Raw genomic sequence first — 23,129 nt, 5'->3', positions numbered from 1 at the left:
GGGGGGGGGGGGGGGGGGGGGGGGGGATTAACCAACTCATAGTGAACAGCTTCAGTTTTTAGATGACTGTTCTAAAGATACATATACAATTATACATATATGCTGATTCAGAAATAGATTTAAATAAGTAACAGTTGTATTATGACAGTAAAAAATTTTTTTACAGAGAGGTCCATAGATCTATATAACTATATAGATCTAGCTAAAGTACTTTATTATAGTATAGTATAAGCCAATTAATATATGGGCCTATTGGAAATTTTTAATGATTTTTTTTTCAAATCTAGGCTATTATTAGGCATTAAGCCTATTGATGCAATTATTTCAAATCAGTGGTGTAACCAGGAATTGGTCATGGGAGGGGTTCAAATATTTTTACAAATGTACAAAGTCATATATATATATATATATATATATATATATATATATATATATATATATATATATATATATATATATATATATATATATATATATATATATATATATATATATATATATACTAATATATACTGAATATAGGGGTGTGAGTCCATGGGAGGGGTTATAACCCCCCTAACCCCCTTGCCTACGCCACTGTTTCAAATTGTATGTCACATTGGATTTGGCTGTTAGTAAAGTGAAAAAGCATTAGAAATCAAGTCAAATAAAATATTAAAATAAAAATATTAAAATGATATTACCCGCTTGTAAAATGTAAGGGGAGATAACACAGGATTATCAAACATTAACTACTCTACTAGATCTATTTTTTAACGAATAACGATCACTCTTGCCTTAAGTAAGTGAGCTGCTGGTTTTACACTTGTGAACCGACCATCTAGGAATTATTATAATTATTAAAATTATTACCTGATCCAGATGTCGATTCGGTAAAATCACGATATAGCGTCGGTTATTATTCCGAAACTGTACAGCAGTGTAGATATTGGTATTTAAGTAGACCAGTAAAGGGTGTAATGTTATTACTTACATTATTTAACTCTATATTCTACCTAGTGAAACTAAATACCGAAACATACAAAAATCTTTTAACAGACCGAAATATTCTTCAATCTTTTGCTAGACTAATCATCTCTATTATCTAGAATCTAGACCTCGTTCTCTCTCTAGATCCATTAATCTTTTGCTTGTATGAATTACACATTAATAAACATAGATTATATATATATATATATATATATATATATATTCTCACATATATAGGCCTATATATATATATATATATATATATATATATATATATATATATATATATATATATATATATATATATATATATATATATATATATATATATATATATATATATATATATGTGTGAGCGGGTGAATGGATTATTTTGTATTATTTTATTTGGTGCGAATCTGAGTGCATGGTGGTCCAATGGGGAACGGCCACGGGGTCCCCTTCCGCTCGAAGCGGTCAGTATAAATTGACCGCTTGGACGATTTTCTTCCTTTTTGACCCGCGGCGAGATGTAGGTCGGGTCAGGTTTCTGTGTGGGCGCGTGGCGCACCTCACGCGTGGAGTGAGGTTGCTTGGGCAACTTGGCTGGGTGTTTTGTTATATATGAATTGTTTTGTTTGGTGTAAAAAGTTTGTTGTGTACGTATTTTCTACGTAATGTATTGTACGTAACGTATTGTACGTAGTGGTTTTACGTAGTGTTTTGTTTGGTGTGGACTTTTGGATGTCGAGAATGGATGAAGGGAGGTTTCTGTGTGTCAGGGCCTGGACCATCCTAGACATCATAAGTCGGCGCAACACCAGCAAATGGTAGAACGTAATGTTTTGTTGTATATAAACTGTTTTGTTTGGTTTTGTTTTGTCTGTTTTGTGTCAGTAATTTTTATCCATTCTTTTTTGTGATTTTGATTGGTTCCAGGAAATAAATTTTATATTATTGTTAAAGATTTTTTTTGTTTTTATTTAGACTAAGGTTAGGTTATTAACCAGTCTGGGTTTATCCAGGCTTGCACTGACCGGACAGTAGAAAGTTAGATAAGCCTAGAAGGGAAGATTTTAAGGTATCCCCCCCTAGCAGGGCTTACATATATATATATATATATATATATATATATATATATATATATATATATATATATATATATATATATATATATATATATATATACATTAATGCATAACATATTCAAAGTTATATGTACATATTGACATATATCTGTGGTTGCGATGAGATGGTGTACGAGGAGTGGCGTGTATTTGGTGAGTGGGGCGGGTGATTTGGGTTTAGGATCTGGTGTCGTGTACGGGTTGTGAATGTGATGCGGTGTTTTAGGGGTCAGCCATAAATAACGTCACGTTTTTTTGACGATTTTTACCTTCTCCCTCCCATTCGTCACACATAATCACAGAAGGTCAGATCACAATACAGCCTACAACGCCTTTAAAAGTAGCAGCTTTATTTCTTTCTAAAATATGTATTTAGCTCGGTCAACAGAATATATTAATCAATTTCTAATAAAATCTACAAAAACAGCTTTCTAAAACACGCATTAACGGCCAGAATTCAGCTTCTAACTTTACTTTTTTTTAAACGCAACAGTGTGACGTCACACATTGTCACAGTTAAAATTCCAAAAATCCCTTCCATATCGACCCTCACCTGGATTCCACCAGGTAAAGGGACAAGAGGCAGACCGAGGAAGACCTGGAGACGTGACCTGGAAGAACACCAAGAAGATTGGATACACCTGGGGACAGTTGGAGAGGCTAGCCCAGGACAGAGATGCCTGGAAAGCTGTTGTCAGCAGCCTGTGTCCCAGAAGGTGCGACAGGCAAACCTAACCTTCCCTACAGGAGTGTGATGTCATTTATGGAGGACCCCTAATAAACTCTTCATTTATTCTCCCCATAATTATTTTTATGATTCATTAATTTATTTTACAAGAATTTAAAAAATGACATTGTGTGATTATGCCGTTTTTTCTATTGCTCCTAAAAGTACATTCTAAAATTTCACACTGGGGGGAGGGGGGGGGTTAGGTGGACGAAATTTATTAGATCGAAAGTATCATATTGTTTGGTTTATATTAACTGTTGAGGGATTTCCCGTAACCAACTGCCTGAATACCGAAGAAAGTCTACCGCCCCTCCCCCCCCCCCCCCCCCCGAACGAGATGGAATTTATATAGTAAACATATACTTTTACTAGTGTCCGCCCCCCCCCCCGGTAAATGTAGACCGCCCCCCCCCCCCCCCACCTACCCTAAAATATCAAGTGCCCTCCCCCCCCCCCCTCCCGGCGAAAAAAGTCTGGAAGAAACACTGTTTCACTGTCACTTGCGTGTTTCTACGTGGAACCATGACGCATAATAGAGGCACCATGAAACAATTGAGGTTACTATTCAGGTCAGCAGTGCGGCAGTTAAAGGGTCTTAGGGGGGAGAAGCACCAGAACACTCCACTCCCCCAATGAGATCACTAAGTTAAAGTTGTCTGATGTTGTTACAGCTATTAACGACGATGCGATCGTGCCGTTTATGTCCGTAATTTTAAAATTGTGCATGTCATATAAACAAAGAACAATCTAACCCCCCGAAGAGATGCCTGGAAGAAACTCTGCAGTGAAATTAGGGAAAACAACACTTGGGCGCAACGATGCAGAAATATAGGCCCACAGGGTCTATACACAATGCAAAACAAAAAATTTCAAGAAAGTAATATTCACAATTTTAAATGGGGATGGTGGAGGGGTGGGGGGTGGGGGTTCTCCAGGCGAAACGGCTTCATTGGGAACCATTCATCAATACTCTTTAGAGCTTAGCCAACTCATAAATAATACAAATTTAATCAACTCTTGTTCGGCAGGCCTTATTTTTATATTAGTTTATCTAGCATAAGAAATAGTAGCATGTTTTAAATTTAAGGGACATCTAGCTGTCACTTCCATTAATGAGTCGGTTGTATGCTGTTACAACTCAGTGTGTGAGGAGAGAGATCCACGTTGTACATTTATCTCCAGTATGCTTGTAGGCTAGGTAATCAAAACAAAACGCCGTTTATCCTTGTAAAATAATGTAGACTCAATCATAAATTGGAACTACTGTGCTCGCTCTTAATTTTCGGTTAAGAGCTCGATTTATTTATGAATTGCTTTTGGTTCATGAAAAAGATTTTCATTCAGGCATTTTAAAGAAGTTGTAGTTGAGAGGCACTTCATGTGGTTGGTGGGTTAGGGGTCATCCATAAATGACGTCACGCTTTTATTGACGATTTTTACCCCCCCCCCCCTCCCCTCCGTCACACGTCGTCACAAAAAGTCAGACCCCCCCCCCCTAAAATGACGTCACACCTCAACCTACACCCCCCCCCCCCCCTCAAAATTGCAGTTGAATTTTTTTTAAACATTGATATTTTTCTAAAATCTTGTCTAAACTATTACAATTTATTAAAACAGTTATCTAAAACGCGAAATTCGTTTTATAACATTGCTTTTTTATAATGCAAAAGTGTGACGTCGCAACATCTGAACCCCCACTCCCCCTCATCACACATCGTCACAAAATTACGGACCCCCTCCCCCCTACGAGTGTGACGTCATTTATGGATGACCCCTTAGACAAAATGGTTACGTCTATGCCAATAGTGGTCATACGATTTATTTTTCTGGAGCCACTATGTCAGGAATCATTCTGCCGGGGGCCAATGTGTTGTTAGCCAATAAGTCGCGAGTGAATATGACGGCAGCCCGTTTGACGGGAGCTTATATGTCGGAGCCCCGTTTGTCGGGCCTATTTTTGACTGGGACTTTTTTCAGGGTCGTTTTGACAGGGCTATTTTATCGGGACCGTTATGTTACAGTCTGTTTTGACGGTGCACCATTTTTAGACCTATATAAATTTTTTTTCTATTTTGTTAGGGGTGGGGGAGGAGGTGGGTTTAGCGTATGACAAATCAAACACCATTTTCTAGTTAGGATTTGCACTTCTGTCCACACACTTCCGATTTTTATTTAGTACGCAACGTCTGTTTGGGGTCATCCATAAATGACGTCACGCTTTTTTGACGATTTTTACCTCCTCCCCCTCCCCTCCGTCACACGTCGTCACAAAAAGCCAGACCCCCCCCCCCCTAAAATGACGTCACACCTCAACCTACAACCCCCCTCAAAATTGCAGTTGAATTTTTTAAAAACATCGATATTTTTCCAAAATCTTGTCTAAACTATTACAATTTATTAAAACAGTTATCTAAAACGCGAAATAACGTCTAAAATTCGTTTTCTAACATTGCTTTTTTATAATGCAAAAAAGTGACGTCGCAACATCTGACCCCCCCCCCCCTCCCCCTCATCACACATCGTCACAAAATTACGGACCCCCCCCCCCTCCCCCCGACGAGTGTGACGTCATTTATGGATAACCCTTTTGTGGTTCATAGCAAATGTTGTAACTCAATTTTGACACACTTCCAAATGAAGCGATTGGGTTCAAACTTCCCAGATACATTCCACTTCGATGACTATACAAGACTATCTATTTTTTGAAAATTTAATTAAGGATGTTTAATTAGTCATTAAAAAATAATGGTTTGGAAACTAAGTTGAGATAACATTTTTTTTTTTACAAGACTTTCTCTATACTTCGTATATACGAGAAAGTAAAAAGTAGAATCTGTCTAGAAATCTTACTTCATTTTTTGTTTCGCCGACTAGCTTAAAGAAATCATTTTTAAAATTCTCACCTTAAAATGGCAGCGCTCATAAGGTGTGGAATACAAATAAACCGAAATATTGGACATATATTAAAAAACAATGTCAAACAGATGCAATGTTTAAAAACAAAGGAGCAGCTATGCCGAAACTTTCAACGGTAAGCTAGTTAGAAAACACCAGATTCTAGATCTTGAGTATGCAGAAGAAAAAAAAAAAGGCCGATGCTAGCCGGAATAAGATAGATCTAGAGTAAAGTTCCGCGTGAGATCAAAACCTCGGTGGGATCACATTCCTGTTTATTGCTTCGTATAATATTTGTTTGGATGTTTTATACGAAACTACCAATATCTGCTGTAAACATGTCCATTTCTAAATATATCCAGGTCAAATTCTTTTGTTTCCCTCCTTCTGGAAGACTAGTTTTTAAATTTTCAAGTTTCGAGGTATGACGTCGTTGGCCATTCTAGTTCCCCCCTATGAAAAGCACTAGGTCCCGGATGAGATGAATAAAACCAACCAATCAAAGCTTTTATAACTAGGTTAACTATAAATAGCTTCTATTTATGTGCGGGACACTGAAAATACTGTAGTTAAGGCTATTAAAACAATCTTGGAGGTGAAATGGGGGTGATCCCAGCTGGGGTAACGATTTTTGTGTTTTAACCTCGCTGGGTACACCTACGACTTGAGCTAGACTAGCCTAGATCTAGATGCTCTATATTTCAAGCTAAGCCTAGAATCTGTATACTTTCTATTTTTTTCTGTTGTTTTAAATTATTTCAATCATCTACCTCTTCTAAATCTAGTTTGTATCTCTCATCCAATCATATGTTAAGCAAATGTTAAGTTATGTCATGTTAGTGATTGTTACGTCCCTTTGTTATGATTGTTATAGTTGCGTCCCTTGAGTCATCACTGGGTCATCCGTAATGTGTAGTTAATAAATTTAATTAACATGTTTTTTATTTAGTTTTGCAATCTATTAATTAATTATACAATCAACAACACGTTTAAATGTGTAAAATGTTAATTCAATTGTTAAAATTGGATCAAAACGTAAAAAATACGCTAGTGATCCCAAGCAGGGACAGGTGATCTCAAGCAAAAAAAAAAGTGGGAAAAGTTGATCCCAAGCAGGTTCGTCACTAAAACATGAATATCTCAAATACTATGCGTATGAATACAAAATACTTCATGCATATTAGAGTAGAATGGCAGTGGAGTAATAAAGTACTTTCGGTTTGTTTCTGTGTGAAACGGTTACAAAATAGCGCCCGATAAAAATCGGGAGTTTGGAATTTTTCGCTATGTGTGATCCCACGCGGAACTTTACTCTAGAGTAAAGTTCCACGCGCGGTCACACATAGCGGAAAATTCCAAATTCCCGATTTTCATCGGGCGCTATTTTATAACCGTTTCACACAGAAACAAACCGAAAGCACTGTATTACTCCGCTGCCATTCTACTGTAATAAGTATGAGTCATTTTGTATTCCTACGCATAGTATTTAAGATATTCATGTTTTAGTGACGTCCCTCCTTGCGATATTTTTTTTCCCTTTTTTTTTTGCCTGCGTACGCAAGAACCTGCTTGCCAACGAGCGTATTGTATACGTTTTGATCCAATTTTAATAATTGAAATAAATATTTTACACACTTAAACGTGTTGTTGATTGTATTATTAATTAATAGATTGCAAAAATAATAATTAAAAACATGTTAATTAAATTAATTAAAGACATTAAAAGTTGACCCAGTGATGACTCAAGGGACGCAACTATAATAATCATAACAAAGGGACGTAACAACCACTAAAAGACATAACGTAACATTTGCTTAGATATGCTTGTATGTAGAGACACAAACTAGATTTAGAAGAAGTAGATGATCGAAATAATTTAAAACAGCAGAAAAAAATAGAAAGTATACAGATTCTAGGCTTAGTTTGAAATATAGAGCATCTAGAACTAGGCTAGTCTAGCTCAAGTCGTTGGTTACGCAGCGATGTGAAACCACCGTAATCGACACCCAAGCTGCGGCCACCCCTATTTACCTATCAGGTTGCTTTATTAGCCTTATCTATCGTATGTACAGTGTCCCGCATATATTGTAGAAGCTATTTATAGTTAACCTAGTTATAAAAAGCTTTGATTGGTTGGTTTTATTCATCTCATCCGGGACCTAGTGTTTTTCATAGGGGGAACTAGAACCGCCTACGACGTCATACCTCGAAACTTTAAAATTTAAAAACTCGACTTCCAGAAGGAGAAAAACAAAAGAATTTGATCTGGATATATTTAGAAATGGACAGGTTTACAGCAGATATCGGTAGTTTCGTATAAAACATCAAAACAAATATTGTACGAAGCGATAAACAGGCGATGATCGCACCGGTGTTTTAACCGCGCGTGGAACTTTACTCTAGATCTAGTTTGAATTTTGAATTGTTGAATTATTATTAGGTTGAATTATGGATTTTTTAAAATAAAATATTCTGTTATTTCAAATACACCATTAACTTCCTTACCCCTTAAGACTATTAAGAGAACATTTGACACCACATTTAAATATCTAGCTTACTCGGTTGACGAGAAAAGAGAGAATTTGAAAATTATCGTTAAGAGCCACATTTTTTAGCACCTGTACATTTTTGAAGATTTCTACTAATCTAAGAATTTTTTAGTATTGAAAATATGGCAAAATTATTCTAACATATCTTACACAATATAAAAATAATAACAAAGTCTATTAAATAGGCCTATACTTTAAATGTGTTTAATTGAACAATTATTGTCATACCCCCAAAATCAGCATTTGGGGTGAAAGGAGCCGGGCAATGGGGCAATAAGTATTATCTCCTAGTTTAGGACTAAACTAAATACTATTACTTAATAAATAGGCCCTATATGAAATTTGTTCAACATAACTGAAACAGTACTTGACTCAAGTTATTGTGTTCAATGACTGACACACTGACAAAATTGCTAAACTATTGAAACTATATTTTTATATTTTATAGGCCTATTGTTTTTAAAATACTTTTTTCTCTACACTTAAAAAAAGTACACTTCGTGCACGAAAAAGAAATTAGTAAAAAAAAATAAAATAAAATAAATATAAGCATGTTATTGTTGTTAGATCCTACATCTATTATACTTGTATACTATTCTATAGGCCTAGTTATTTTATTATTTATTAAATTCTACTCCACATGATATTCATACCATTTTATGAAGTAATGAACACCTGCATAAATCAAATGACCATAATAAATATTTTTATTTCAAATTCTAATTTTAAATAATAAATATGCTTAAAATAATATGATAGTAATAGTTATGATAGTTTATAAATACAAATACATTTTACACTCAATTCACATTATATTGAGTCAACAGCGTGGCAGCTGAGGTTCATACATGGTATTAGTGTCTTTTTTTTTTTTACATTACATTTTTTTTTCATCTTGAAAACATGACGTATGTGATTATTTTTTTTTAAATAAAATCTCCAAACAACGTCACTCGCGTGATTGCTTGCTTACGTTTACTATCCTGTGGATGAAAAATCCCACCACGGTCGCGGGTTCACCGTGAGTTCAGCAGGCCTATAGTACACGTCATAGAATGAACACGCGTACACGAGATGGTCGGTGTCTTCACTTCTCTCTCCCCCCCCCCCCCCCCCCCCCCCCCTTCAAGCAAATTGAAAAACAGACCTTCTTCCCTACTTCTGGTCATTTTTTTTTTAAAGTTCGGTCATTTTTTTTAAAAAGTTCACATAACAGGCATGCTAGACAGCCAGCTGTATTTAAAAAAAAATTTTAACTAGATCTAGCTTAAAAAATAAATAAATAAACGCTTAAAATGCCCGTAAACAGATTATTTAGCGCCAAAAAAAAAAAGCTGCTGAACGAGCATTTTTTAAAATACGCAGCAATGAAAAAGGCTAACGGCCGATCAATTAAGTCTAAAAATCGCCCGTAATTAGGCCTAGCTCTGAAAAAGGCCACTGAACGAGCATCACTGATTATATAAACGAATAGGCCACGCGGCGTTGACCAGGTTAGCCACCGGTCACGAATGCAGCAACTGTCGGCCCACAGTGAAGAAAAAAAATCAATATACTAATAAAATTACTAATACAATAATAATGTCCATAATTTTACTTTTTCCGCACATGCTACAATTGAATTATAATTAAAATACTAGATTTAACAGTTCATTCCGCAAAAAACAAAAACTAGTTGTTTCTGTGAGGTAACTAGCGTAACAATGATGTCATGATACTAAAAATAGCGGATAGAAATGTCAGCGTGGGTACCTCATCCTCGAGTGAGATTTTGGAAAAAGTAATCAAAAATACTGTAAATATACATGATAAATATATCAATTATATAATAATGTACAGTTAGTCGAGCCGTTTTCCCCGTTAGTCGGTCGTTTTTGGCGGCGGTTCAGTTTTTACGGAGAGTGCTCTACTAGAAATCCTCTCATTATTTACAACCACGAAGCTTGCGATTTTTTTCTGGCATTCTAAGGCATATTATCCATTTTATTAGCAATTTGCATTAAAATAATGATGAGAATTTGCGATATAAACAGTTTTTTCATTTGTCGTGGATGGGACCCGTAAAATAAACGTAAAAACCGTCAGAAAACGACGCGTGTCGTTTCAGGGTCAGAGGTCAATCCTACCATCTAAGCAACGCGCCAGACTAGAATAAGATATGCAGAACCCTAACACCAACCCTAATCCTATCCCTAACCCTAAACCTAGCCCTAATCCTATCCCTAACCCTAATTTCCTAACCCTATCCCTAACTCTAATCCTACCCCTAACCCTCATTCTAGCCCTAACCTTAGCCATAGGTCACTGCGCATGCGCAGAGCTATCTTTTGCCGACTAAGTGGAGATGGGGAGAAAAATCTTCTTCCGAGTAGTCACTTCGAAAAAAAAAACACGGTGATAAAAAAATATTAAATAAAATAATTAATAATTAAAAAGAGGACCGGCCCTAAGCCGCCTTTGCTGCCTAAGCCTAAACCCTAAAGTTAGGGATTTTGTTTAAAAAAACACTAGGCCTAATCATCATATAAAAATAAAAATTACATATTCTTGTAGAGCTCAACTATATGAAAACAAAACAAAAAAGATTTTCTGCTTCTGTCTAGCTCAAATAGGTTTTTTTTACCGAATTTTTTTGTGAGGGGTGGAATCCCCTTGTTTTTGTATTGGCCAATTGTGACAAGTCATGGTATGCCTGAATAAATTGAGCATAGTTATTTTACTTGCAGTTGTATTTTGTTCATATTTGCAGAGTTTAGCTAGAATGATATATAGAACTTGTATATGCTGTTGAAATGAATAAAAATAATACAGAAGTATATTTTTGTGTTGGCTTCCTTCCATAACCCAAAACCCTAACCACTGAACGAGCATCGTTAGAAATACTATACAACATTTTATACAAATTCTATAAATCTAGACGAATAGGCCACGCAGCATTGACGAGGTTAACCACCGGTCACGAATTAAATTACTGTATTAAAAAAAGTGTAATATTGGTAGCGTATTAATTGGGATAATCAGTAAAATGCGTGATTCAACCGGTAGGAGGGTCTGAGCCGCTTGTCTACCGGGAATATAGTAAATGTATTTTTAAGTATGTATTTAACTGTCACGTGAACTAAGTCCCGGACAGGGTCAAGTAATAATAAAGTTTCAGCAGCTAATGCAGTAATAGTAATAAGTAAACTTAATAGTGGCGAGCTGAAGGTCTGATGACTACGCTACAATTCAATGTGCGCAGTTTACAGCCTTAAAGTAATAACAACCTAATCCGTTGACCTCTTGACTCTGGCAAGGGTTTACGGCCTGTGAATAAAATGAAATATCAGATCCGATGACTACGGGTCAACTAAATGCCCGTAGTTTACGGCCTGTAGTAAAATAATAACTATAAGTTACTTAAAAACACAAAGTTACTGCAAGAGTACAATTTAATTTATTATACTTCTAAAAGCTTATACATATGAATCATACTTATTTATATGTGTTACAAACCATACAGTTATCATAGAATGAGTTAAGTAAATAATACAAAACCATGCACATGGGAGTAGGGACGACGGCCCAAACGCCATGTGCGACACCACCAGCTGAGCTCAGTGCTGGAAGAGTGCGAGATTTCTTTGTTGCATCCCCTTATATGCATTAAAATTGGCGGTGTGTCACATGGACAATCTAGCCAACTAGAGAGGAGCCTGTGAGGGGACGAAAGATAGGATGTACGTAGCAGTAGAGAGAGGCGGGGAGTAATAGAGCAGGTAGAGGGTGGTGGAAGAATAAAATGGAGCTAGCCTCAACGGTTTTACCGTCACACTTAACACAATACTAATAAAATATTGACTTTTATCTTCAAAGTGTCATTTTCTGTATTCTTACTGTTTAAAAAACAGCTACGTTGTTTAAAAGACCCTACCCTCTATCTACCTCCTAGTTGAATATAAAGTTACAATTTTATCCCCGTTAGGAAACATGAGCCTCTATTTTTTTTTTTAATTTGGTCTTTTTCTCCCTTCCTCTCCTCAAAGCATTTTATTTTAAAGCATTGCAAAATATATTTGTTATAGTTAATTAAAATTTTATAATAATTTAAATAATGCCCTTTTCTCAAGTTTGCAAATAATGCAAATATTGTATTCTACTATTCTAGATTTGCTGCCAGCCTTGCTGAAAGCAGAAAAGAAAAAATGATGATTCAAGTGCATAAAAAAATTGATTACAATTTAGGAGTTTCAAGTGATCTTTTTAAATCAGTTTATTCTTCCTTGGAAAATATGGGTAAGGCTTTTAATAAGTAAGCCTTTTAAATAAAATTAGTCTATCTTCTTCTTTGTTCTTAATTGTAGGAGAGTATTTCCTCCAACTTCTTCTTCTTCTTCTTTCTTAATTTTTAGTGTTGGAAGGGATCGACCCTTATCTGCCAGAGGGTTTTCAAATTTAACAACCATGAGCTTTTGCAGACTCGACCACGCCTCCAACACAATTAAGTATACCTGTCAAATGGTTATGCACCATTGAGGCCAATGACTCTGATTTCAGCCTGCTTTTCTTTTTGGATTTGCTTCCATAGCCTTTGTCCAACCAAGAACAAACTACAAGGCAGCAGTTGTTTGATTTTGGAGTTGTCTCTCCTAGAAGAGTGGCTGTCCCCAGATAACGAGCCTCATCTGCCCGCCCCGAGGGTTCAAACTCGAGACTTTTCGGTTTAGCAATCATGAGCTCACTCCGGCCCCTATTATGTGTCAACAAGTTGACTTTAGCCTGCTTTTCTTTCTGGATTTGCTTTCATAGCCTTTGTACATCCATAAGCAATCTGCAAGTTAGCAGTTTTCTCTTCTAGATGAAATGTTGCCTCCGGTTAATGAGCCTTTTCTGCTTGGTGTCTTTTGTAGTTAGCAGCCATGAGCTCTCCTGCCTCACTTAGCCATCTCCAAATTAATCAATTACCATAATAGAATATCAATTGATATTTTTTAAATGTTAGTGTTTTTCTTAATAGGTTTCTTATATTTTTTTATTTTTGCGCAGATTCTGTAACAGAGCACGATGTTGGTTTGTTGCTATTTATTTGTAACATCGGTCCATTTGATGCCCCCACTGAGAAAAGATTAGCTTTAGTAGATGAAATCTGGAGTAAGCTAGATGAATTAGGTAGTTTAACTTTTTTAATAAAACATAATGCTTACATTAGAGATGTTGTCTTTTATCTAAATCACTTACTTTATTTAAATAACATTTTTATTTTGGAAAGTATTTTAAAATGTTATAATTTTAATATCATTAAGTTGTTTCATTACTTGCGATACATTTTTAACATAAAAAGCTGTTAATATCATAATATATCTGAAAGGTATAAAACCAACAGCAAAGTTGTACAATGGAAAACTAAGGACATACATTTCCAACAAAAAGTTGTTTGATCCCCTGCAGGAACTAATGAACATGAAAGCCTTAGGTATTAATCCAGACAAGGTAAATATCAAGTTAAATGTGCTTGTAATTTGATCTTACACAATTTTTATTTGTTTTCCTGTATTGCAGGAATTTGAGTAATATACAATGTCAATTTATTTTTATTAAAGATAACATATGGCCTGCTTGTTGAAGGTTTTTGTCAGAAAGGTGACATTGCAGGAGCTCAGTAAGTTTTTGAAAGTGTTGAATAAATAATTAGTGAGTTTTTTGAATGCCAAGTATATCAAATGCATGGAGGAAATCTTTTACATTATTTTGACACATGTGTATTTTATGGTCAGCACTGTGTTACAAGCTATGCAAGCTGCAGAACTACCTCTTAGTGTCCACAATTTTAATTCTTTCATTACGGGTCATCTCATAGCAGGGTGAGTATATTTTCACTTTGAAAGTCTTCAAAGGCTTTGATTTTATTTTTTTCAATGGTGACTTATTTGATTTGTATCAAAACTAGTCTTGGAATTAAAATTAATGCAAACCAAATTTCAAGACTGGTATTGACCAAGGGATAAAAAGACCAAGTGGTGGTTTGCTCAGTTAGTTCAGTTAAGTCTCTCTGAGTCCATGGGCGAGTCGGCCCGGTCGAGTTGGTAAAAGTCTGAAAAGTCTCAAGTTTGGCAGATGAGGCTTGCCATCTAGGGACAGCCACTCTTCTACAAGAGACAACTCCAAAATAAAACAACTGCTGCCTTGTAGTTTGTTCTTGATTGGACAAAGACTATGGAAGCAAATCCAAAAAGAAAAGCAGGCTGAAATCGTAAAGTAAAGCAGGCTGAAATAGTAGTAATGACTTATATGGAGCTTAACAAGTTGACACATAATACTTAATTGTGTTGGAGGGAATCCCTTCCAACTCTAGAATTTACACATGGTACAGACACCACTCAATCCTATAATATGACTATATCCTTGTCATGAAAGCTAATAAACATCTGTCCAGACAGCCAAAAGGGTACTCAATTTTTGTTTTGGTGTGAATCTTTTCTGCTTGTTACAGTTTATAAGCATTTCAAAAAAAGAAATTGAATTCTAAATTGTGCCTATGTTTTTATATATACAATAATATCTTATTTTTTTAAAATGATAGCTCATATGAAGAAGCAACAAAAGTTTTAGATATTTTAAGGTGAGTTTGATTAAATCAATACTGTGTTCTTGTTATATAAGTTGCACTATACAAATAGTTTTATAATTAGCTTGAGAGTCGTGTTTAAAAATTAACTTACTAATTTTCTCTTATTCATTGTGTACTTCATAGAAATCAAGGTTTACTCCCAAATTCAGACACTTTTTTAAGATTTGCACAATATTATGCTGAAAAGGGTGATTTTGACTCAGTTATGAAGGTAAAAAATGTATGCATGCACTTAATACTACACTAAAATCATCATGTAATCTTTTTATTTTAAAATGATGTAAAATTCAAAATTCAGAATTTGAAAATATATATGTATTGTTAAAATGGATTGAAAATTTATAGAAATATCTTTCATTATTTTTTTTTTGGTTCATTTATATACCACACTGCCATATATTTTTTTTGTTTTTATATGTGAACACATTTGTTGCAGTACATTAATGAAGCTTACAATCTTGGAGTCCCATTAGATCAAAATATGTTGCTTGATCTCTACAGACTGATGGTTATATCGGGACACTCAAGCAGCGCTGAAGTAAGAACAGTAAAAGTGATACAATTTAAGTGATACAAACTTAACCAAATTTTTGTAAATGCTGTTCATTGCCTGTAACTGTAAATAAAAATATAAATCACAAATAATTAAAATATTTTAAAATATTTGAAAATTTGCTGAATTTTTTTTTTCAGCAAATGCTGAAATTCATATCTGAAAGAGGGCTTTTTAATAGCCTATCCATACAAAAATCCTGTCAGTTGATGGCAGAAGGTTTTATTGATGCTGCTTTTCAAATTTTTATGACTACTCCTAATGTTGAAGAAGGCAAACTTATGTCAAATACTGGAAATTTTCTTTTGAAAGCAATGATAATTAATGGTCAGGTAAGGAAAATATTTATATGAGTACTTTTTTTTAAACATGTACTGAAAGAGTAATTTACAAAAAGTAATATGTTAATTGATTTTGACATTTAAGAGTGCTCAAGAGATCATGAATATTGCTGATAGGATAGTTGAAATTGCACCAAAAGCATTAAGTCACAGAAATACTTTGCTTTATGCCTATAGAGATGGACGTACAGGTATTTTACAACCATCATTTTAAAATATATTTATACTGAATTAATCCTTCATGTATCAATCCTAATTTTGTTATTCCCTTGTCATTTAATTGCTGTCTGATCTGTCAGGTAATATTGTTAGTAATAAAAGATTCTTGTATACCTATTTGTTTTAAAATTTTACCTTAAATTTCACAGATCTTGCAATGGATTTTTTGGACATAATGCGCTCTAAAGTAAGAAATAGTATTTACAGGTGTATTCATTTTACTAATTTGAACTTCTACTTTTATTAAAAAATAATTCTTTTTTTATAATCGACAGAATTATCAAATAAAACCAGCCTACCCTCTTCCAGCCATCTGTGGTTTCAAGAAACAAAATAACAAAGAAGGTTTGTTTTATAATTCAATGTTATCAATAGTGTAAACTTAATACTTGAAGGATCTAGACTTTTTTATTTCTTGAATGACTTCTTTTGACTGAAAGTATCTATTTTGTAAAATTAAACAATGGGTACATTTTGGTTTTCAAGATTAGACTTAATTAGCTGGAATTATAAATATTAAAAGCTTCAATAAATGAAACAGGCAATGATGTTTCTATATGAGAGAGGGTCGTCACTTTTTTTAATATACTTTAACAACAAAAAAGGTCTCTTAAAACATTAATGCTTAAAATTTAATAAAATATGAACAACTTAAATTGTATGCTTGCTATGTAATGACAGGTGTGTTGAAAGCTGTACAGATGCTGCTAGACATAGAGATAAATGAGGATAAAATGGAGAATTTAGTGAGTTGTGCTTATCCTGCCCTCATCGAAATCGGCATGACTAATGATGAAATTTTGTCTACTTATAAGGTATGTTGTCCAAAAACAATTAGACTTATCAGATTCTTATCTAACTATGAAGTTAAGAATGTTCTGAGATAAAGTTGTCAAGTTTAAAAATGCCCGAAGATAACGTTAATTATACAGTATAGAAAACCTTCACTAGATGTTAAGCTTCATGTCTAGAAATTTACTTTTAATAGAGATATTTGTTTTAAAAGCAATAGTTGTAATCTATAAAAAGTTAAATATATTTGTTTGTTTTTTTTTATTTTCCAGAACCATGAAAAACTACTGAAGAGTACTTTTATTTCCTACAACATTGTACACAAAGGTTTTAAGGCTGCCTCTCAAAATGGTCTGTCGTACATGTTTATTCAATTTTTATATAACGATAGATTTTTTAAAAGTTTAAAATAAGTATCTTCATCTTTAATTGTAATGTTGGACAGATCAACACAATAAAGTAACACCTGTCATCTTGTTATAAGCTTGAAGTCTGTTGACTCCGATTTCAGTCTGCTTTTCATTTTAGATTTGCTTCTATAGCCTTTGTCCATCCAAGAACAAACTACAAGGCAGCAGTTGTTTGATTTAGGATTTTCCTCTGCTAGATGGGTTTCTGTCCCCTTCTATCGAGCCTCATCTGCCCGAGAGTTCAAACTTGTAACTTTTCAGTTTAACAACCATGATCTACACCAACACACTCCCCCCCTTGCCCAAGAAGCATGTTTATAATTATATTATATATCTATACATTTTTTATTTTAAACAAATATGTAAAATAAATTGTTGCTACCTCCCTATTTATTTCTTTGTAGGGTTAAGCACTCATGTATTATAAGGACTTTAAAAATTCAATTATATATTCATAAATTGATTTTGCCTTTAATTGTACAAAATGTTTTTTATCTTTCTTTCCAGCCCAAAATTATATGTTAGATGAAAATGTCACTGAGTATCTTTTAAATAACACAAATCTACTAAAACATTATTTTGAGAAAGAATGGGAAGATGTTGTGTCTGTAAGTTTAACTAGCATATTTTTTTGTTTTTTATATGGTTTTCTATAATAAAAAGAAAATTGATTGTTTTTTTTTGAAGGAGTAAATATATTTACTGATGTTTAAATATCAGATTTAATTTTGTTTTATAATAAAATAGCAATTTTTGTTTATTTCATGTTGTATAATAAATTATTTGTTGTAAATTATCATTAGATGCAATGTTAACAGCTAATTACCATAACCTTGTCTTATTCTTAAACAAATAGTTGGGCCTATGCTATATATTTGAACATAGTTTATGTAGTAACCTAGCTCAGTCACTTAAAAGGTGTGATTTCTCATTCAAGTTAACAAATAATTGTAAACATATTGCTGTTTGTTCTAGCTGATACAATTTTATGCACAAGGATTACCATTTTTGTGGTTTTTTTACTGAAACATATTTTTTTTCTCATTAGTTTCTAGAAAAAGTTCAACAATCCAAAGTTTCACAGTTAAAGAAATGTCTTGTTACTGGAGAAATTGTCAGGCAATATCTTTCATTGCATAATGAAGAGTTGACAGACAAGTTCCTCAGCAGTTTAATAGAAAAGGTTGATGCCTGTTAATTTTTAGTTTTGTTGAATTATATATTTTTCCTGTCTGATCAAACAACAGTTAACATTTTAATATCTTCTCTTAGATATTACAGTATATGCAGATATTTTATTATTGTTTGTGTCAAATAACATTGGTATTCTGTTTGTTTACAGAAAATCAAATTACATTCACGTTTTCATAACCTGATAATAGTTAAAAATGCATCCAGTAACATCAAGAAAGTAAGTTCATTTTGCAGCTAGTTTTGTTACTCTAAATATATCTGTGTAAAACAAGGTATGCAGTATTTACATTTTTGATTTTTAAATCGTAGCTTTGCTCACATCACTGGCTTTATAACCATTATCAATACCTTTCAAGTAATTATGTGCAAACTACAAACCTTTTTTAAACTCATATCTATTATTAGTTCATTACTGTCCAATTTATTTTCTTTCCAGAAATTATTTAAAATCATTCCACCCGAAGACTACGTAAGTACACTACTATATTTTTTTTTTATTGTACTTGTATTTTAAAAAAAGAATAACTAACATCACTCACAGATTTAAGAAATATTTTAAAAAGAATGACAACATGAACTTTATTTTGCCACAGTATTTACTAAACATAGCAAAAGGAACTGGGTTTTTGAAATTGGTCTGGTCTATAAACAAAACTCTAAATGTGAGTCAAATGCTGTTTGTTTGAGGAGGCTTGGTATCCTAAGTCCTCCTGTATATGATGGATATCTGGTGTGAAAAAGTAATCAGTTTGACATTGCACTGGGCACACAATGACTTTTTCTGATGAACTCTACTCCATCTGCCAACAGTTCTGAAGGAATGGCATAATATAATTTACCATATTTTTAATAATACTTTTTATTGCTTGTTGTTGCAGGGTGCATTTATTCCACCTGTACCAAGGTTGTCAATAAGTTTTATGGACCAGCTTAATGAATTGAAAACTACCATGTCACAAAATGTGTGTTTCTTAATTCATTGATTTTGATTTATAAAAATATTATATATAAAAATAAATATTATTAAACATTTTAAAAATGTGTAGCAAATGAAGGCTAGTTGTATATTGAAATAGATTACACTATTTAATCATATAAAAAATCTTCTTAATCTGTCCTTACATCCTTTGTATCATTATGAACAGCATTTTGGAAAAAAAAATTAATTGAAAACAAACCAAACATCCTTTAATTTTACTTAAATTCTATGATAATATTGATTATTTTTTTTACTTTTAACAAACAGGATGTTGAAGCAATGAAGTTAAAATTGAGAGAGCTACAGGTAGTAGGTTTTAAATTTGACAAAGTACATTTAGTAAACATTGTTAGAAAACTCCTTCAGCATGGGGATGTTGAGACAGCATTGAAATACTTTGAAGAAATGTGAGTATATTTTGTTTTAGTTTTAGATATCATCCTTGTAAGTCTATAGTAAAAGTCAGTGACGTACATACGTAGCAATATGTAGCAAATTTTAGTTAACTAAATGTCTCCTTCCAGTAAAACTAAAGTTGGAAACAAGTACAGTGCTAATTTACCTGTGATGTTTGCTGCAGAATATGTTAAAATGAACAATCTTCAAGGTAAATGTGCATATATAATGAAATTAAAAAACTTCTATGGTAGGAAGGATAAGTATTTGACACCTTTATGTTGAAATAGTTAATAGTGCTAACTATTTTGCAGCTGCCTTGGATATGATCAATTTAGCTGCAGAAGCAGAAAAAGAAACAGACAGTTTTCTGATTAATAGTTCAATAAGAAATGTGTTAGCTGCAGCACCCACAGCTCAGGATGCCAGTGATCTACATAGTGCCATTTTGAAAGCTAAAATAGTCCCAGAGAAAGAACTGCAGAAAGTTCATCATGCCTATGTGAAGAGATTAAGCAGCCTGTATGTACCTGTATTTTCTTGTAAATACATTTGCTTAATTTAGCACTGTTAAAATTATTTTGAAGTTTTGTGTTGGCTAAATATTTTATTTAAATTTAAGCCTCAGACAACAATATTAAATACTTTTTGTGCTGTTCCACGGGACTGCAGTACTGTATAGCAATGCTCGTGACATGATATTTTCTACATTTACTTGGTCATTTTGCAAAATTTAAGTTTTTAATAAAATATTGCCAAAGCTGCCATTTTTAGTTGTGTTTACATGTAAAATAGGTGATTTATTATATTTAAGAATTTTTTTTGTAAAAAGGCATGCAAAACAGGATTTTTTAACTCTATTTAGCAGCTGATTTTCAATGAGCAGAAGTTTTTTTATTCTAATACTACTTTAATGCATAATTTTTACGCTTTCTATGAATAAAAAATTCATAAAAATAATTTTTATCAAATATTCTCAAAGAAATTGTGGTTTGTGAAGTCACAAAGTCATTACCTTTCTTTAATCAATGAATCATTACTTGAAATAAGTATTGTTATGTGGAGTATACCATTACAATTATTTTTTTATCTATCTAGGCTTGAACTAAACATACAATATGACTTATGTAATTTTTGGTATTTTTTTTATTTTATTTTAAGAGATGATGACAATGAACTAATTAACCGATTAATGAAGCTGCATGAATCTTTTCGTGTATTTCCTGCACTGGAGTATGTTTTAATAAGGTTTATTGAAAAAAAGGATGTGGATAGACTTAACAGAAGTAAGTTGTGTCTTAAAGAGTTTTTTTCTGCAATGTTTGTTTCAATTCATTCAAAAATTTATAGTGACCCAATTTTTAAAATTTAGTTATATAATATTATAAGATAGTTTGGAAAAATCAACTTGTGGTATTATAAAAATGAAAAAAAAGTATTCTATTGAAGCTGATGAAGAAACTCCACACCATAATATATGAAAATAATTTTTATTTTCTTGTATTTGCTTATTAAATAAACACCCTGTTTGAAAATAAAAACTCAACCTTCTATTGCAATAACTTTAATTATATTACTAATGATACAATCAAAATATTTATATAGTAATTAATTTGTAACTTTATTTACAGTCATGGATTTGGGCATAAGTGTATATGGTAGCAATTATTTTCACCACCAACTTGCCATGTCTTTCCTTCAGTGTGGATTAGCAAATAAAGCTGCTTACATTTTACAGGTTGTTTTTTTTTAGCTATAATATCATTAGAGTGACCATGTTTTCCAAAGGTCTCTTTTGAGCCTTTTGTGTTATTGTTTTTTTTTTCCTCTACTGTAGACATTGAGTAATAACTTCACTTTCAAATTGTTTTCAGACTCCAGGACTACGTCTAAGCCAGAAAATACTTGTTGATAACTGTCAGTATTTTATAAAATCTAAAAAAGTAAGTTCTTAAAATGATGAAAATCAGGGGGTTTTTTTATATAGAAGGCTATCTCCCTTGCTAATCTAGACTTACCTTAAACACAACCTCAACTTATTATACAGCAAAATGAATCTTTGTTAAAATGTAATTTTATTATAAATAAATCAATTTTATTTAAACAATTTCTTTTTCCCTCAAGTTAATGAAAATAGTAATCTTTGATTGATATAATAACGTTATAGCTTGGGTCGATTCTGGTTTTAACAAACCCCAGATTTGTAAGTAGCACTAACGCCAGCCAGAAAGAAAATATTAAATATTGTTCTGTAAGAACTTTTATTTTTTGCATTTGTTTAGATTGATTGTGTGAGTGCATTAGTTGAAATAACAAAAAATATGCCAGTCAGTAGATCTGCAATGTTGGAACTGTTGATTGATGGCTACAGTGAGTTTTTTTTTTTTTGCAAGAGCTACTTGGTTATACCTAGTGTTAAGTTAGATTGTAACCAAATTACATTGTGTCCATCACAGCATATAAAGATATACATACTTGAAAATTAGATTTATTCAGTTAGCTCAATGGATCTGTAATGTATTAATTTCTAAATTTTAGTATAGACCATTTTTAATCCTTTTTATAGACTCTATTTTAAAACGCAAATAATGTAATAAATCTATTTCCTTGGTGCCCAGTTGCCGTTGGTGACTTGAAGAAAGCCATTGATAGCTTACAACTGTTTACTGAAGACATCATAGAACCACCAAAACCATTGTTAAAGCGCTTGATAGCAGAGCATAAAAAATTAAATGTTAACCTTCCTGAAGTTCTCCAAGCATATGACACTAAAATTAAAAAAGTGAGTGCTTATATTTTTTTTTTGTAGTAATGTAAAATGTTAGTACAAGTCATGAAACTATTTGTAATTATAATACTTTTAAGTTGTTTAATTTCGCTTTAACTATCAAGTGAGCATTGTGTTAACATTTGAAAAACAAATTCTTAACTTTTCTATTTCTCATTAGACAACCACACCTAAAACTACTCCAAAATTGAAGTCACCCCTACTAGCACAAAAGCTAGAAGCTCAAGATGATCCACATAGTCCTGAAACACCCAAGTAAATGTAGCTCATACAAAACTTCACGAACAGTATCACTCCTACACATAATTGAATGTTTTGTTTGGTCATTATTTTTTGTATTGTTTGAGTGTCAAATTATGTAAAAATTAATTTCATTGTCAACTAATGCTTTGTGACACTGTCAGTGAATAGTTTACTTTTTTAATATTAAAATGCTGTGTAATCGTGTAGAACAATGGATGATTTGTGATATCTGATATGATGCGCGATTTCATTGGAAATAAACTTTTCTATATCTCGAATGCCTATTTCTATTTTTTGCAACCTGATAGAAGCACCAGCAAAAGCATGTTTACTTTGCTTTATTTTAAAAGTTCTGTAA

At 33.0% G+C, this 23,129-nt stretch overlaps 1 protein-coding gene across 1 annotated transcript; it reads left to right on the top strand.

Moving 5' to 3' along the window:
* Positions 1 to 5,693: 5,693 nt before the first annotated feature.
* LOC131928193 (leucine-rich PPR motif-containing protein, mitochondrial) lies at positions 5,694 to 23,049 on the top strand. Its single transcript, XM_059284135.1, has 29 exons — positions 5,694 to 5,836; positions 12,397 to 12,524; positions 13,275 to 13,397; positions 13,597 to 13,718; positions 13,829 to 13,887; positions 14,003 to 14,089; positions 14,809 to 14,847; positions 14,980 to 15,067; positions 15,293 to 15,394; positions 15,550 to 15,741; positions 15,836 to 15,941; positions 16,119 to 16,156; positions 16,245 to 16,314; positions 16,651 to 16,784; positions 17,034 to 17,112; positions 17,679 to 17,779; positions 18,220 to 18,354; positions 18,514 to 18,582; positions 18,802 to 18,834; positions 19,244 to 19,327; positions 19,612 to 19,751; positions 19,869 to 19,951; positions 20,055 to 20,262; positions 20,902 to 21,026; positions 21,372 to 21,478; positions 21,615 to 21,683; positions 22,023 to 22,110; positions 22,359 to 22,522; positions 22,689 to 23,049. The coding sequence occupies exons 1-29, from the start codon at positions 5,715 to 5,717 to the stop codon at positions 22,785 to 22,787; spliced, it is 2,994 nt and encodes a 997-aa protein (XP_059140118.1). The 5' UTR covers positions 5,694 to 5,714; the 3' UTR covers positions 22,788 to 23,049.
* The last annotated feature ends 80 nt before the right edge of the window (positions 23,050 to 23,129 follow it).

Source organism: Physella acuta, unplaced genomic scaffold (assembly GCF_028476545.2).
Source record: "Physella acuta isolate Inbredline_101_S28 unplaced genomic scaffold, ASM2847654v3 ptg001474l, whole genome shotgun sequence".
NCBI lineage: Eukaryota > Metazoa > Mollusca > Gastropoda > Physidae > Physella > Physella acuta.
The sequence above is the reverse complement of the archived record's forward strand: the minus strand, read 5'-3'. Positions and strand labels throughout refer to the sequence as shown.

Excerpts from the sequence above, each read along its gene's own strand:
- LOC131928193 (XM_059284135.1), top strand. The coding sequence starts at position 5,715 with ATGGCAGCGCTCATAAGGTGTGGAATACAAATAAACCGAAATATTGGA. Across the intron at positions 13,719-13,828 it reads TAGGTATTAATCCAGACAAG|ATAACATATGGCCTGCTTGT; the intron begins GTAAATATCAAG and ends TTTTTATTAAAG. Across the intron at positions 14,848-14,979 it reads AAAGTTTTAGATATTTTAAG|AAATCAAGGTTTACTCCCAA; the intron begins GTGAGTTTGATT and ends TGTACTTCATAG.